The sequence below is a fragment of the Ostrea edulis genome, chromosome 8 (assembly GCF_947568905.1).
Source record: "Ostrea edulis chromosome 8, xbOstEdul1.1, whole genome shotgun sequence".
NCBI classification, from domain to species: domain Eukaryota; kingdom Metazoa; phylum Mollusca; class Bivalvia; order Ostreida; family Ostreidae; genus Ostrea; species Ostrea edulis.
In genome coordinates, this window is record NC_079171.1 from 37,309,928 (window position 1) to 37,328,735 (window position 18,808).

General features: G+C 36.4%; 2 protein-coding genes across 2 annotated transcripts; both read left to right on the forward strand.

Moving 5' to 3' along the window:
• LOC125661553 (E3 ubiquitin-protein ligase TRIM71-like) lies at nt 1–15,800 on the forward strand. The gene is made up of 2 exons (XM_056146006.1): nt 1–244; nt 14,234–15,800. The coding sequence occupies exon 2, from the start codon at nt 14,247–14,249 to the stop codon at nt 15,150–15,152; it is 906 nt and encodes a 301-aa protein (XP_056001981.1). The 5' UTR covers nt 1–244; nt 14,234–14,246; the 3' UTR covers nt 15,153–15,800.
• Nucleotides 403–5,056, forward strand: LOC125662720 (uncharacterized). Its single transcript, XM_056146005.1, has 4 exons — nt 403–1,527; nt 2,269–2,432; nt 3,097–3,221; nt 4,596–5,056. Exons 1-4 carry the CDS (start codon nt 1,312–1,314, stop codon nt 5,027–5,029), a joined length of 939 nt encoding a protein of 312 aa, XP_056001980.1. The 5' UTR covers nt 403–1,311; the 3' UTR covers nt 5,030–5,056.
• Nucleotides 15,801–18,808: the final 3,008 nt, after the last annotated feature.

The window sequence follows — 18,808 nt, forward strand, 5'->3', positions numbered from 1 at the left end:
AAAATGTGCAGGTCAGCCGCTGACAGTAAAAGCCAGTCGTGCTCGCAAAAGGTCCATTACACGTATTCAAAGGAAGCTATTCCGGTTAAATTCGACATTTAATTAAATGTTCCGAGTCACTAAAATAATTTTCATTATTTTCTTTGTTATTTACTTTCGTTGTTATTCGTGTTACCAAAATAAAGCACACCCATAACAGAAGTTGTTAAAACGTCCTCTGGATCACACTTGTTAACATAATCAGGTATAGTTTCTACTGGTATTGTACTGTGTTTCACAAATTACTTTTATAGAATAGCTACAATATGTAGATGGATGAAAGTTTTGAGTTATATGTATTTAGAAAGGAATGACAACAACAACGTTTAAGAGACAAGTCAGATCACACAGTAATTTCCGCCATATTGAGATCCTTGTTTGAGAGCAATACGAATATGAGTCATGTGTTGAGTCTTATTATTTCAACTATGCATTGGTTCCGTTTTCATGTTTTTATGATGACAGCATTACATTGCGTAGTATGAAAAGAGGGTGAGAGACGTTTAAGATTTTTAACAACTTGCAGATGAAATTGATAGTGGTTTATTAAATAATCACCGGAATATGATGTCCATCTCGGTGTCAAGCATGTAAATATTTGAATTTGAATCTGAAAGCGCAAAAGAGCTTTTTGATAGCCTTATGTATTCCGTCTGTCTGAGCGTATTTCTATTCGTAAAACCCCGTGGGGATACGAGTTAGAATAAGTCCTCAGTACCTATTGCTTGTCATTCTCTGACCAGAGGGTGCGTTGCGCAAGCTTCACATACTCCTCTGTCAACGGCTTGGAATCACGTGACAATATAATCACATGATATAAAGTATCATTCTCGGTTTCCTTTCCCTTTAAAAGTTCTGGCAACAAGTGATACATCAGGCTTTTTCATAACCCACTGACACTTTAATAAGTACTTATTTACCATTTACCTATTCGTCTCTTATTTCACAAGTTTTATCGTATTTTTGCAGCATTTCTTCCTTTTGATTCCATGTTTACATTTAAATGTCCACCACGTGTATGTCTTACATTCATACGCATATTACGAAGTAGTCCAAATTCATGATCAGAAAACGACGATTTTAAACAAATTACAGTAAACATCAATTTAATTGGCGGATCGCCGAATTTTTGAGTGAAAGGAGCATTAGCCAATCAGAGAACCCCATTTACACGCGCTTTCTGAAGATAAGGACGCGCCGCCATTTTGCCCGACAACAAGGAAAAGTCATCATTTTATCGGATTGTTTACATTGGTTTATGACAACGCAATTATGGTGAAACGTTGCTGTTGGGGCACTTGTAACACTGATAGCAGTTATTCAGATCGGCTTCAAGGAGGGATAGTGTTCATTCCTTTTCCAAAACCTGGAAGAAACTTGGAAAAAGCCAAGAGGTGGATATGTTTGTATGGTCGTCACCATTATCAGTTAAATGAAGATATACTCAAAAAGAGAGGGAAAGCGAAGCATTTATACGTGTGTTCAAAGGTAATATGCTCACCGATACTTGTAACGCTCATTAAAATATCATTAAACTCGTAAATAGAAAGTACAAAGGGGACATAGCTGCAGATCTGGTATCCATGCAGGTAAAGTGCTACATGTAGGTGATATGAAATGCAAATGAATACGGAGGTATATCAAAATATTGGTGATTATGTTATATAATCAAAACTCCTTTATGGAAATCCATGCAGTTAAATACGACCTGATCTGATGACTACATATAGCATGGAAGGATTCAGGATTTTAACAGGGGGATAAAAATTTTGGCAAAATAACCATTCTATTGGTATTCATTTTGTTTTTATTTTAAGCTTCTGTCATGTATAAGCTTAATTTTTGTGAAACCTTTTAAACATCTTAGACAGTAGAATTTGATCACTAAAACTTGAAAAATCAAATTATGAGGAAAATCTGGAATCAGTCCCTTTACTGTACATGTACACAATCACTGTGACAGTAGATTCAGGTCTTCTATAATCATGTAACACGGATACTGAAACATGTACATACATATTCTACAACAATGCCAACCAGAATTTTTTTTAGCAAATTGCACTACATATGCACATACCTTTATTTAATGCATAATGTCCGACTGCTTTCTTGATTTCATTATATTGTTTAGTAATCATTTTTGTTATTATAAAATTGGATGGTTTAATTGTTACAATATTTAAAAGATAAATTTGATGTTCTTAATGTGTTCCTTTTTTCAATTATTAGCATTTTGTCAATGGCCAGCCATCTGAGATGCATCGTGATCCAGTGTCTGCAGTCAGTTATGATGCAGTGACACCAGCTCGAAAACCACCCACCAAAAGAGGGTCAAGTTCAGAAACGAGAACTACATCTAAGCGACATATTTTGATGGACACTAGTACTGATATGTAAGTTGTCTTTGGGTCTAAAACGTATGGGATTATAAGGAAAAAAATTGCAGTTTACAGGGCAAATATAGGGATTTTACAGCAGATTTATAGGAATAAATAGGGTTTTTATTAAAGAATTTGTATAAAAGTTTATTGTTTCTGCATATTATCTTTCTGGAAAAGAAACAATATTAAACATAAACAAAGACAAAATCCTTTCAGATTTCCATCCAACAGATAGGTTTTATACAATGATCATAGTTATTTTCTTCATAACAATCTAATTAGATATCAATCTAGCATCAGCTCTCTCTCTCTCTCTCTCTCTCTCTCTCTCTCTCTCTCTCTCTTTCATTTTTGAAAATAGGACTGTCATTTTCTTGGATATATAGGGCTTTTTAGGAATATTTATAATGACTTGTAGGGAAAATATAAGAACCTTTTGAGTTTACTTATAGGAATAAATAGGGACTTGACACCCTGAATTATAACTATATATATAGTATTGCATGATACATTTGCAAGATAAAGCATTTTGAAGTAAATATCCTCACATTTAAAAAAAATGGCAATGCATGTACAGTGTACTATATTTAAGCAAAACCTTTACCCAGTCTGACAAAAATTTCATCTTTAAGAAAATATTTGTAAGGAATGTGTTTCTTTGTAATCCATATCAAAGGAATCAACACAACGAAGCTGGTAGTGATGTGTTAAAGGCATCATCTGAAATTCAACATGTTTCAACGACTGCACCTACAAGTTCTCAAGCATCAGCAACAAAAAATGTTAACCAAATTCTTCCTGGTAATTATGTTCTATGATTCAATATAAAGGAGCAGTATTTTCAAATGACATGATATCTATGCACCAAAATAAAAAATATACTCTACTGAAAGTGTAAAAAGAACTTTAGTCAACTGAATTTGAATTATTAGTACATTTATATACAAATTTAAGTGTTTGACAGCAAACAGAATTTCATCTCCAAGACTCTCTACATATATCTACCATACAAAGATATTAATGACCTGTAAACAAATCTTTCTGTCACACTGAGTCAGTGTTTATTTATTTCCTTCTTGTCATGAGGGGAGGAGGCTTATTATGTCTGGTACAAACACATTCTTGTTTTCATAGTTGGTGTGGTAAATCGACATCATACATGTAGATCAGAATCATATTTGTGGATAAATGGCTCAAAATGTTGGACATAAAACTTAGCTAGTTTCTGAACTAAGACATCCATAGTAGACTTGTTTGGATAAACTCCTTCTACATATAAGTCTTGTTTGGTATATGTAATGAAGTCACAAAATGGAGCTCCGGTGACTAGAAGCTGTCCTTGGACTTGATACCAGTGGGAATGCTCATGTTTTAAGCTGAAAGTGTCACCATTTCTTTGGAGGAAGAAATAATTTCTTGTTTCACATGCTTCACTGATGGTCTTGTCTCTGACAGAGTAAGGATATTTAATTTCAATCAAGCCACTTTCCGACTTATCACACTGTGCCATCAGGAGTTGCACCTAGAAATGGTAGTTCTGTGTTTACAATCAAACCTATATCATGAAGGTGGTGTCCCGTTTTCTTAATGTATATTTGGTTGGCAATGTGTTCATTCGCTTTACCATGTGATGTAGCAGAAGATGTGAAATCATTCTTTTGAAATGTGTTCTTTAAACATTTCTGGTTTACGTCTTTCAGACTTTGAGATCTTGTTGCTTTTTCCAAATTAATTACATCACTCTGTGTCAAATTCAGCTCAGTCCATTCATATGTAAGGTTTTGAATGCATTCAAGGTCAATGCAGGTATGAGGGGCTTTTGGGAACACAGTACTTCCACAGTTTTCTGCTGCACGGGGTTTTGTAATAGGTAAAATCAATGGTGCCTGAAATTATGCGATAATAAATACATTGCGATAATAAATACATTGCAATGATATACATGCCATACAATGTTGAAGGTTATGTTTAGGATCTCCAATGAGTTGTGATCGGATTTGACTTTCATGGAAAAAGTGTGTTTTCTATCGGGATCCATGTTGAGTTGTATATAAATCATGTCTAATGAAAAACAATTCAAGATTCTTTTTATCATATATGTTTTACATTATTGTACTAACCATGAATACTAAAAAAAGACAAGAAATAATATTAAATTTTCCAAATATATTGCAGGTTGTAATCCACTTGAAACACTGGCCATTATTGCTGACAATACTGCATTAACTGAAGAGAAGGAAAAACTGCTCCGAATTAATTTTGAGCTGAAACAACAAAATTCAGGACGATTTGGATATAAAAAACTGAAGGACATTGATTATCAGTATTATACGAGGTTTTCTAAAGACCGGTTCAATGTTTTATACTCACTTTTAGTACCAACAGAAGAAGATCCTATTATATGGAGTAAAACTCTTAAAGGTTCAAAATCGTTGTCAACAAAGGATCAGCTCTTGCTTGTTTTGATAAAACTGAGACAAAACTTTGACTTTAAACATATTTCATATTTGTTTGATATATATGTGCAAGACTGCAGTGCAATATTCACCCACTGGATTAATTTCATGTTTTTCAGACTAGGTAGTGTAGATATATGGCCTCATCGTTGAAAACATGCCTGAAAATTATAAGAAAGATTTTCCAGGCACTTTCATCATTATTGACTATACGGAGTTAAAAGTACAAAAGCCCAGTTCTCTCAATCGACAGAGTCAATGTTATTCTGACTATAAGTCATGCACAACTTTGAAAGGACTTGTGGGCATAGATCCAAGGGGCTCTGTAATATTTTCTTCCATGTTATTCTCTGGATCAGTATCTGGTAAAGTTATTACACAGGAGTGTGGCTTCCTTAAAGTATTGTCAGACTTTAAACAATGTGGGAAATTACAAAATGGTGATGGAGTTATGGTGGACAAAGGGTTTAATATTGAAAAGGAAATCGAAGCTATTGGTCTTCGGCTAAACATTCCACCTTTTGCGTCATGTGCAACACAGACGAAAGCTGCAGGGGTAACAGAAACTGTCAAAATAGCCAAACATCGTGTGCATGTTGAACGGGCTATTGCTCGTATAAAACAGTTCAAAATACGGTCAGGCAAAATGAGTCTTTCTCGTTTTAGTATTGTTGATCAGTTATGGTTAACTTGTTGTGTATTGACCAATTGTATGCCATATTTTATTCAAGATAATGAAAACTGTTAAACTTCATTCACTAATTTTTGTTGTTGTAAATTTTCATAATATCAACGAGGTTTTCCTACAAATGGATTTTTTTAAATGAATCGATTGCATATGAAAAATGTAATAATCTTTGATATTTACTGTATAATGCTACACCAAAGAAATTTGATATGGATGAAAAGTGGAAGATATGTGCAACAATATTTTGAAATTGAAAACTTTAAAATTTACTTCATTTAGTCACAATATGCAGTTTTAGTAGAAAGCAATCTGACAAAAAAAATTTAAAACCTCTGCTGGACTCGAACCCTTGATCTACAGATCAACACTCGGTATGCTAAGCTACTCAGCTAGGCGATGATGTTTGAAATGAAAAGACAAATATTACTGATATTCATATTTCATTCCATGTTTTAAAAGGAAGTCAGTCATTATGATACTGTGGAGTACCTCCTTAAAAAGTTTAATTCGTATATTTTGTCTGAATAAAGTTTGTAACTTACATGATACCTGAAAGGAGATCCTATGCAATGAGCACCGAATAGAGTGTTGATCCTGGATACCAGATAGGAAATTGGGGCTTGTTTAAACTTTTTCAGGATTTCCATATCCATTTCACCGATTTCAGTTTTCCTGAAAATTGTAGAAAAATAATTTTGAATGACCATTTAAAAGAACTTTATGTTGTAACAAGTGTTCTGTGCCAAACACTTGGGCGGGACTTGGCAGCAGTGTGGTTTGAAGTCTTTTAGCTGAGACCTAATTACCACACCTGTAAAAACGTGTTAGAGGCCAGGGGCCCGTTTTACAAAACAACTTGCGACAAAGTCGCAAGTCTTAAATTGTATTATACAGTTATTACTTTAAATGAATGAATTAAAACTTTTCTAAGGCTAAATCTTCAATATTTTCTTTAAAAAATATTTTGCATTCGGAGTGAATGATTTACAATAAAGTTGAAAATTTTGTCGTAAGTCTGAAGTTCTTTTGTAAAACGAACCCCTGGTGTCCCTGTATGTGCTTTACAACTAAGTGAGTCTTTTCTGCTGAAACGCCTTAATTTGGCCAAAACATTGGCCACGTGTATATCTAATTTAAAGACTGTCTCCATGTGAGTGAAATGTAGAATGACAATCAGTCATGCAAAACAATTAGAAAACAATGAGGAGAAAAATTGATTGAAAGATGTACACTTTTTTTTACCGTGTGTCAACAAAAGAAGCCACAATTGGCTTTCTTTTTCTGTTTAGGTTTGATGGGTTGGAAATGATCATCCGGGACACTGGTTCTGGTTGAATCTTGTCACCTCTTGGCTTATCCCACTGTTGGGGTAGGGAAGTTGATGACAGCATTGAGGGAATTTTAACAAAACCAGAAATCTTCCACTGCTCCAGAATCATAATAACAGCTAGGACGTGTGCACATTGACCTGCCTCCCTGTAATATGTACACAACATGGAAAAAAATCCCCACACCAAATTTGCATAATATACATTTAACAAATTAACAATAGCATTATAATACTACATGTACCCCAATACAAAACTATTTCACACATATGTTTAGTATAATTATCTAAACGGGCTTTTGAGAAAGGTGTGTACCTATATTTGGTAAAGAAATTGAATCATAGTTACACTGACCTGGAATGTGCACTCTTTAGTTAGCAAATAACTGGAAACACAAACATTGGTAAAATGCACCGCGTTACTAAAAGGAACAAAAATACAACAAATGAAATTTGAAAAAAAAAATAAGGACAACACTGAGCAACATTAATGAAATATGACAAAACTTTTCCGAGTGAAGTTGTTTACAAACGCTCTCTATTTATGCCTGATGCACGCATGTACGTAGATCTATATGCTTCAAGAACAATAATTTAAATAAACAAAAACGTAAAATTGAAATTATAAACAAGTGAAAACTGTTTCAATAACTCAAAATAACCTTACACACACCCAGCTTTGCAACTGCAATGTGCATCATCTAATTTCTTCTTTTCAAAGTTGACATCAATGTTGATCTTGTGTGGGTCCTCTGTTTTTCTCTGACTCCTTCTTCTTCTTCCATTTTGGTACATTACCGCTCTTGGCGTAAACTCGTACCGGCGCATGAGGTGCAAAGATGACTGTACAGGTGCAGGTTAAAAACAACATATTTACAGTGCAGTTAAAAACGACCGGTAGGTTTAACGTCTGATGGTGGTGTTCTGTATCTGGAACTTGAAGTTCTCCACAGATGTTGCACATACTGCTTCGGATGGTAAAGCATTCCAAATACGAATTCTATCAGGGAAGAAAGATTTCTGGTATATAAGAGTCCTTGCATACGGTACCATGAAGCTGATGTTGTTGCCTCTCAGCGAGTTGGTCGGTACCAGGATAGGTGATGAAGGTATGTCTATCAACTGGTTGACTACCTTGTACATCATTACTGCCTTAGCTTGAGCTCTGCTAGTTGTCCGGTAATCAAAATTTACCATGCGGGCAGCTCTCCGTTGCACCATCTCCAGTTTCTGGATGTTGGCGGCAGTGTAAGGGTCCCATATTACGCTGGCGTACTCTGTGACTGGCCGGACCAGGGTTGTATAGCAGAGTGCCTTGGTGTTACGTGGACACTGCTGTATGTTCCTCCGCAAAAAGGCAAGGGTGTTATTTGCCTTTTTTGCAACCTGATCAACATGGTGGTTCCACTTCAGGCTCTTGTGTATATGGACCCCAAGATATTTTGCTGAATCCACTACTTCGAGGGTATGACCATGGATATGGTATTGGTGGCTTATGATCTTCCTCTTGTTGGTAATGTTCTGGATCTGGCACTTCTTGGGGTGGAATTCCATGAGCCAGTCAGCCTCCCACTTTTGTAAACTGATCAGATCCTCCTGAAGCTGGATGGCATCAGCGGAACATCTGATGTGTTTGTACAGAGCACAATCGTCAGCAAATAGTCGGACCGTTGAACCCTCTGATACTGCCTCCGGTAGGTCATTTATGAACAGCAGAAAGAGCAACGGGCCAAGGACACTCCCCTGGGGCACGCCAGACTGGACTGGTGCATCACTGGAAGTTACCCCTTCCAGGAGTACCTACTGTGTTTGCTCACCCAGGAAGTCCCCTATCCACTGACTAATGTTGTGACGGATGCCGTAGTACTTGATCTTGTAGAGAAGGCGTCTGTGTGGAACTTTATCGAAGGCCTTCGAAAAGTTCAGCAGTATTAGATTTGTCTGGTTCCGGTTGTCGATGTTCATAGCAAGGTCTTGAATTGTAATTATGAGCTGGCTTTCACAAGATCTTCGTTTGCGGAAGCCATGCTGAGCATCATGGAGGATGTTGTGTGTATCTAGATGTCGCATGATGCTACTGCATACTATGTGTTCCAGCATCTTACATGTTACTGAGGTGATAATTCTTTGCTTTACTCTTCTCCCCTTTTTTGAAGATCGGTACCACATTGGCTGTCTTCCATTCCTTTGGTATTGTTCCCCGATCTAATGATGCTTGGAAGAAGAGTTGCAGCATGGGTACTATTTGTTTAACCGTCTCCTTCAGTAGTCGACATGATATCTTGCCTGGTCCAGTTGCTTTGTGTATTTGTAGGTTGGTCAAGATCTTGTAAACCCCCTCTTCTCCTACATTAATGGCAGGCATGTCTTTGTGTGGACTTAGTCCCTTGTCTGCTATTGTGTCCTCTCGTTCATCCTTGTTAAAAACAGAGGAGAACTGAGAGTTTAGAGTATCTGCCTTCTTACTGCTCTCAGACTGTGTCATTCCCTTGGTGTCCTCTAAGTGCTACTCCAGCACTGTCGGTTCTTAACAAAACTCCAGAATCTTTTTGGATTTGATGACGAATCTGGGCTGATGATGTTGGTAAAGAAAGAGTTGTACGCTGTTCTACAAGTTCTTCGTGACAGCTCTTTGAGATGTTTATGACGCTTGATGTCTTTAACATTTCCTGTTCTTCGTGCCTTCCGAAAGCTTTTCTTTTTCCTCCTCGATACTCTCTTCACTTCTTGTGTTATCCACAGCTCTGAGAATCTATTGGATGTCAATTTAGATGGTAAGTGCTGTTCTTGTATGGCCAGTAGTCGCTCTTTGATGAAAGTCCACATAGTTTCGATAGGGCTTGTGGTGTTAAATGTCGAGCAGAATTCTGTGGTTAGTGCCTCACTGTCCTTCTGTATGGCATCCATATTGGCTTTATTCCATAGGAGGATTTTGCGGGCAACTGGCTTATTCCTTCGTGTGGGCACACTGGCTGCGATCTGCACAATATCGTGATCTCCAATACCAGGGGCCGGGGAGCATTTATCCACCAAGGTTGGGCGGTTGGTAAGGAATAGATCAAGGGTGGTGTTATGTCGAGTGGGGAAACCCACCATTTGTTCGAAGCCACAGTGGTTTACACAATCCAGGAATTTCTGGTTTACTAGTACTTGATTGGAATTTCCTTCAATGCTCTGTGTGGTCCAGTTAATGTCCAGAAGGTTAAGGTCACCTCCTACCCAGAATGCTGCTTTCCGATATTTTGCTGTGATTGATTCTAGGGATGTGCACAAACGCTCCATTTGGTCAGCCGATGAACTTGGAGGTCTGTAAAGCGCACCAGTGATCAGCCGGTTTCCCTTCTCCAAGGTAACTGAAGCATAGACCGATTTAGTATCGCTTTCTATGTTAATGCGTTCACTTATGATGTCAGTCTTCACAGCAATCAGAACTCCACCACCGAGAGCGTCCCTTCTATCCTTCCTTTATACGTTGTAGGATGAGGGAAAATCTCAGGGCTATATACGGACTCTGTCAGTTATTTTTCTGTTCCAATAATAATGTTGGGATTACAGGAATCAATGATGTTCAGTAGGTGCGGTTTTTTGTTTTTAATGCTCTGAAAGTTTATATTCAGGATGACAAATTTATTCCATGAGTGAGTGACGTTCATTGTGTCACGGTTCTTTGTAGCCTTTGGTGAGGAACTAGCTACGGGTGAACCAATTGAGTCATTTTCACTTTCTATGCTGCTAAATGAGGTAACTGTGTCCATATGAAGTGAATCAAAGAAACTGGAAGTAAACTGTGGCATACCACATGTTACACAATGTCATGCCACATTGTTCAAACAGTTATACATCTGCGAGTCCATATTCATACAATCCGCATGATACCATAAGTTACAATCATCGCATGCCACACCTCTTTGTTTCCATGTTACCGCCTTATGACATATTTGACAGGGGTACTTTGGAAGACGTGGACCAGGATTACTCTCTACGTCCGACGAACACGTGAGAATGATGAAACTTAAGTATAAAAGTGTATGCATTTTAACTCGTTTGATGTTTGGGAAGACGGGTACATGTAAATACCTCAGGCCTCCGAGTCCTCTATTCGCTGCTATGCTACTGATACAATCCCTCCATAATTCACTTACAGTCTTATTTTCACTGTGTTCTGTCCTTACATTTGAAGATCTCACTACTACAAGGATCAGAAACAGAAAGTAGAAGTTCACACTTACTGTCGTTGTTTACTTTCGCTCTGACCGGAAGTTGTAAACCACATAGCAAAATTTACAAGAGGGGATAAGATCTAAATTTAGACTTAAAACACAGGTGTAGGTAAGTTCCAAGTCTGTTCCTATTGATAATAATGCAACCTGATGCGCCCCCAACTTCATAGAAATTAGAAAATTTTAGTTTAGAGTACCGCTGAACGCGGGAAGTCGTCTTTGCACCGCACATGCGCAAAAGTTCAAAGGAAATAACTGCTATATACTTCGGCTTTTATTAGCATATCTTCGCGTTCTTGTGTATATAATTTGACTGATTTAACATAAGAATCCTTCATAAACACGAGAGCTCGTTGTTTTTGCCGAAGGGATGGTGTATGTAACATGTGTGATGCAGAAAAGTCGTCTTTGATGTCATTTAACGACATAATCCGCGCCATGTTGTTTATGCGTCGAATGTTGGGCTAGTTACCGTCGTCATGGTGGGTAGGGCTTACACGAAAATCGGTGATCGGCCAATTGCACCAAAATATATCATAATATGACTGAATATTTAGTTCAAAAATAAATGTTGAATAATAGAAACTTTTACAAGATTTCTGTAAAAAGCTGTTGACGGAGGTGTAGTGCGAGGAGGGCACGGGACTCTGGGTGTATCATGCTTGTTTGTAGGCAGGGTAAGACTAAATGTGGCGTCAGGTCTATGTTATGACGTATGTCACAATACGATTGTGACATAGGTGGATCATTTAGTTTTATGCAATAAATATTTCCTTTATACAAACTATGTATACAAATGTTGATTTAGTAAATTAATATAAATATAAGAAATGAACATCGGGTTTCACATAATTGGCCTCAAATCCAGATTCGTTCATATTGACCACGATCACTCAAAAGTGATGTTCATTTCTTAAATAACTTTGGAGTTTGATCCAATTTTAAGAAAACCTAACCTATTCGATATTTCCTGAAATATTTCCTGAATTATTTGAGGTATGGCTTTCATACTTTGTCTATGGATTCGTATTGCAAGACCTTTCATATTATAGCATGATCTATGACCTTGACCTCAGAACAAACCTGAACTTTCTCAGAACCGTAAGGTCATGCTAGTCATATTACCTATGTTGTGTGAATTCATGTTCGAATATGTTGACGTGACCAGTTGGGGCTAGGTTAAACCCACCATATATGGTGTCAATTTTTCATGGGAATTGAAATTATTTTTAAAGAAAAAATCAAAACAGTCGTACAACAGCAAGGCCAAGCCAATTCAAGTGAGCGATGTGGCCCATGGGCATTGATTTTTGCATTGCTTTTGTATTACTTGACCCATGGGTGTAAAATGCAAGACCAATATGAAAACGTATTCATTTGAGAAAATGTCGTCATAATTTTTTTCCATATAATAGCGGAAAAAAGAAACTGTGCATTATTTAATATATGAAAAAATAATAAAGAATAACAATGAACAAATTTTATTTTTGTACTACTGTTACATGTAACAAATCTATTCGTTACAACATTTCATAATCCATTAATGTTAACGTCGAATAATTCAGCACACTCGAAAGACACTGGTATTCGAATTTGAATTAACAAAGTTAATAACGCGTGTGACCATCATTTACATTAACGCACGCTTCACAACGGCGCATCATTTATGCTACTAAAGTGTTCAGAAATGCTTGAGGGATGTTGTAACAGATGTTGCTTAAAGCCTGGCCTAAGTCAGCCAATGTCACTGGCTGATTTTGTAAACGGCGTAGACGTCGTTCCATTTCATCCCAGATGTGCTCGATCGGCGATAAATCGGCAAGACATCCACATTCTGTTGAACAAAAAAGTCCCTGACTACACGTGGAACATGTGACCTTGCGTTGTCTTGCTGCAGTGATGTGATTTTGCTTTCTCTGTAGGAAGGGTATCACATGGCGCTGAATAATTTCGTCTCGATAGCGTACGCCGGTAAGATTTCCATTGACAAATTGTAGAGGGGTCCTTCCATGTACTGTTATTCCACCCCACACCATAACGTTACCTCCACCGAATTGTTGACGCTGCACAACACAAGCGTCCTGGTACCCCTCCCCAACTCGACCATACACTCTACAACGGCCGTCACTGATATACAAATGAAATCTGGATTCATCAAATAACAAACTATTGGCCCAGTCCTATATTCTGAATCATAGATGTCGTCTGCACCACGCTAGTCTAGCGATACCATGACGTTGAAACAGTGTTGGGCGAACCACTAAACGTCTAGGTCTGATGTTGTGCTCGCACAGACGATTACACACAGTTCTTGGACTAATTGGTCGAAGTCCAGAAATGCTACGAGCAGTCAAACTTGCTGTCTGGAAATTATTTCTCAGGTGCACAAGTCTAATGTGGTTGTCTTGTCGACTTGACGTCACACGAGGACGCCCAGAACGTGGTCGACTCCGAGTGTTACCAGATTGTTGGAAACGTCTCCATAATGACTGGATGGTGTTCTGATGAACTCCAAAGTGTCTTGCTACGATATTTTGTGCCATTCCAGCTTGAAGCATCTCAACAGAACGATTACGTTGGTTTTAGCTGAGTCGTGACATGGCAGAAAGTTAAATTTTATCAAAACTAAAGTCCAAACAAACCTTTTACACTTCTTACTCCAAACAATAGTGGCCAGTAAAACTCATGCGTACGAACATTTCAATAAACAGCATGTGTTCACTAACCATGAAAAAGTCCGTGTATCTGAGTGGGGTACTATCCGATATGGTTCAAAACCATCACCTTTATCGATTGTATAGATTTTATCAATATAAACAATAAATATAGAAAAATCATACTAAATTTTATAATGCACAGTTTCTTTTTTCCACTACTATATTGAGAGTGTTTATCTTCTGAAGGGATATCCTTGTGGTTTTGTACGAACATACATATTTGCAAGCATTCCTCATGATGAGAATAAGCGAATCAGACACTTGGCTTGCGAATATGACGAACGGAATTAAGTTAGGTTTGTTACGACGCGTCCTTGTAGTTGTGGTCTTGGGTACACTTGTCCCAAACTGCAAAATAATTTTTTAAAAAGTTGATTAACTGTGACAAATTACTTCTTTTTGCAGATCATCAACACAAATGGCAACAGCTATATCGTTTGCCCAGCACTACATTGAATGTGAAAACTGTGAGGAAAATCCAGCACAGTTCCTGTGTAAAACATGTTCAGGTCATCTGTGTGACGCATGTAAGGCAGAGCATGAAAGGCGAAAAATAACCCGGAATCACGAAGTCATACACCTGACCTCAGAGAAAGGGGATATAATGGAACGGTTGTATTGTTCAAAGCACAGAAACGAAAAGCTGAAGTGTTACTGCTCTCCCTGCCAGACTCCAGTATGTACCCACTGTCTGTTGGAAACTCATAATTGTCATGAAGTGGAAAATCTGGCTATTGTCTACAGCAGAATCCAAGACGAACTTCTAAAAGACAAGAAGGAGATAGAACTAACACTTCTGCCGAAATATAAAGAAATGTTAGCGAAGGAAACTGAAAAGGAAGCGAATATATCAAAGCGAATTGACGAAGTGGAAAAACAAATAGAGGATCATACAGACAATATAATCAAACGATTCACAGCAATCAAAGAGAATTGGGTACAAGACCTTCGACAAGAGAAGGAAAAGGCACAAAAGTCGGTTGCGAAATCCAAAACTGAAATCGAGAGACGAATAAAAGCATTAAACGAAATTAAAACCCAAATATCAAACAACTTAGGTGCAAGGCCAGGGATTATATTTTTCAAAGCTACAGATGACAACAGCTTATACAAAATGCGACGATTTCCAAATGCAATTGAATACAAACTCGGTAACTTTTCTCCCGGTGACATTGATCAAATAACACGGGATATTGACTTTGGGAAAGTCCCTACATATAATATGAGGAGTTTATCACAATATGGTCTCTTGTTGTCATCTCACCATGACATATTCCAGAAAAGCAATCCCTTTTTTAGGGCATTTTTCCTAGATGAAAAGTAATTTTAGATGGTGATATTTGATTAAACAAATGCAATGATTATATATTGTTAGTTTAGTGGCAAACTGTAAGAACTTTCTTTGCAACGATAACGTTTTCATCAAATGAAATTTCGCCTTTATTTTCTTGCTGAATAATACGCCATTTTCATTTTCCGGCGGACTTAAGGCAAAGACCATACGTTGAAATTTAAATTGCTTTGAAAAATTTTTTTTTGGCAGATGTTTTCCAAGATCACTTGACTGACAAAAATCAGTAATGTACTTTTACTCAAAAACTATAAAAGGATTTCAAAATCATGGTTTATATATATATATATAAATATATATATATATATATATATATATATATATATATATATATATGGTGACATACATTTATTAATGGTAAATATCTGTTGAACACTCACCTCAAACTGTTTCAAGTTAAGTATGACAGTTTTCTTTCTTTACAGAAGGTCAAAGTATGGTATATTTTTCGAAATATTTCTCACATGTAACCTTCGTTACTGATTTCTTGACATGATAATATATTAAGATATACATTAATTGTCCATGTATTATTCCCTAACTTGTATTGGAATTAACTGAGCATATATATTTTGTTGATTTGCGAAAGACAATAAATACAAGAAGAAAATATTTAATCAACACAACAAGAAATTATCCGCTGTAAATGTCAGTAACAAGATTTTAAAAACGCAAGATAAACGACTAGATACCACTTTCAATATCTTTGAAATGGCAGAAAATAAAATTGATTAACAAATATTCTCGAACAGTTCAATATTTATAAATTATGAAAACAAAAAACTAACAATAGATATAGAACTATATTTTTTCTGTATGTAAATGAAATAGCGATATAATTATGTAACGTATGTTTCAACACTTACACAACAGTACATCTATAAAAATATTATCCCTAAATGATTTTATTATCAGTTATTCTTTACGATTGATGTTGCAAAATCATAACAACATCACTTAAGCCGGTTTCGAGGTAAGTCCGAGTCATTTCCCTTTCGAGAACTCTCGTACATAGTAAGGCGCAAAACAACTTGTTAACACGTGGGAGTGGGACAAATATTCATCACTGCATAAGTGAATGTGCTCATCTGCAGTTTAATCAACCGATTTCGACTGATACATAACCTAAGAAAGGGATAAGCATTGTAGGAGTATTTAAATACTTAGAATTCTTATTAAATCACGTTATTTCGTTGCACCTACCTATCATATCTATGATTTTACCTGCAAATATGGCATTCTATTTATGTTCCCACTTTAGTAGCTTATTTCTTGTGATAGTATTTAATATTTCCAATATTAAATATTTAATGAGAAGTCGGTTTTGATACATTTTATCATCTTTCTCACTGACTATAAGATCCACTTTGTCGCACTTAGGCATTCAAAGTTACGCTAAATGCACCTCCTACACAGGAGAGCTATAATCCCGAAACTGGCGTATTCAATGGAAATACCAATTTTAATAAAAATATAACGTAGGTAAGTAAAGAAACCAAAATGTGTCTTTTCTTCTATATACTACTCTGGGCATAAGATATTTTCCGTCGAGAACCCTTGGCAGACATTAAATTTGAAACACTGGTGCCCCCTTATGAATAAATGGCCCCCATTGGATTTCAAGTCACAAGGTCAAAGGTCATACATGACTGAAATGACTAGTTGGTTATAAGTGTTTTGAGAGATCAAACTTACATGTATCATTATGGTTGCCTGTGACTAGTAGTTAAACCCTTATTTTCACTGTTTATACAGACATTTTACCGTTTCAGTATTGCCACACGGTGAGTATATAATATTGTTTCTAAAACATTTTTTCATGGTTGTTAAAAATATTTTAAAATATTTTTACCATGGTAGTTATTCTGTATTTCTGCTCTCGTAAGCGCCATTTCTGAAGAAAAAAAAATTAAAATTAAAAACGATTAGAATAATATTACCCTATGGAATTTCTGGAAAGATACGTTTCATTCAGATAAAATGATTTTAATGAATTCTCTATAAGATTGCATAGACCAATCATCAGAGATTGATCTCTTCATTTCTAAGATATACTATGAAAAGATGCCGAATTCTAGCCAATTGATAAATGTAGAGTTGCATAGTTCCTTATTTATGTAGAAATATTCCATTATCACCTGCATGTGGTGTTTATATATCTCAACTGATTCGATAAACAAGAGCTTGTTATGCGTATGGTAAGTTTTGAAATCGAGGCAAGCTACTTACATACCCTCTTCATACTTAGATATATTATTGAAAGTAGAAATTAACGGCAAACTGACAACTCATCTGTATGACAAACGGAATGATTTCAGCTTCTCCATCGTCAACGTTCCATATTTATGTAGCAATATACCATTATCACCTGCATATCGTGCTTATATATCTCAACTGATTCGATGCAAGAACTTGTTCTGCGTATAGTCCTTTTTTAAATCGAGGTAACCCACTGACAAACAAGTTGATGATACAGGGGTTTCAACAGTCTCGATTGAAGTCAGCATTTCGCAAATTCTATGGTCGTTATAACGATCTAGTTCGTCAATACAACCTATCATTTTGCCAAATGCTGTCTAAGTGTTTCACGGATTTACCTGAACAGGATATAGGGCTCACGGCGGGTGTGAACGGTCGACAGGGGATGCTTACTCCTCCTAGGCACCTGCTCCTACCTCTGGTGTGTCCAGGGGTCCGTGTTTGTCCAACTATCGATTTTGTATTGCTTGTGGGAGTTTTAAGATTGATCAGTGTTCGTTATATTCATCCGACCCATTGACTAGGATATCAAATGTGTCTAAAACTGAAACATGGTTTTGAAAACTTTTATTTTTGAAAGGACAGTTCGGGTATAAGTATACTTGCCAATATATCCTTGGTTTTACTGATATTGGGAAGATTAAAAAAAACTTGATTGTGCATTTCCTGGGAATGTTTGAATATTAATACAAATGAATTTATTCTTCTTGAGGGTATTTCTCAAACGATTTATCATATATATATATCACTATGGAAGACTTTGATCCCCTATTGGAAACCCATCCTACTACGAGAACCATGGTTTGTATAAAATTGAAGCTACACTTTGTCTGGAGAATGTCATATAAATCAATCTCATTTTTCTGGTCTATAGGTTCTTCAAAACATTTTGAATAATCCGCACCCTAATATTTGACTTTCCTTTAGCGGGATCATGACTTCTCTTTTGAACAAACTTGAATTCCCTTCACCTAAGAATAATATATGCCAAGTTTAATTGAAATTGGCGCAGTGGTGTTTTTTTTTTTTTAGAAGATTTTTAAAAATTCGATAATTTTTTTTTGCTGTATTTCTTACTTATCTCCACTTCAGAAAGGGTGTTGCATAATGTTTCTTCTTTACCAAAGCAGATTTTGTGGCAATTTTGGTTGAAATTAGCCCTGTAGTTGTACGGAAGAAGTCGAAAATGTTAACATTTTACGCATGGTTTACGAACTGGTGAACAAATTGTCACAGGACAAAATGTGATCAGAATAGCTCACTTGATTCTTCAGCTTATGACTTAAGAGTTTTAGACAAAATATAATTATAGCCATTTGAATATATTCATCATAACGTGTGTTAAAGAAATTTTTATATGCCATAAAATT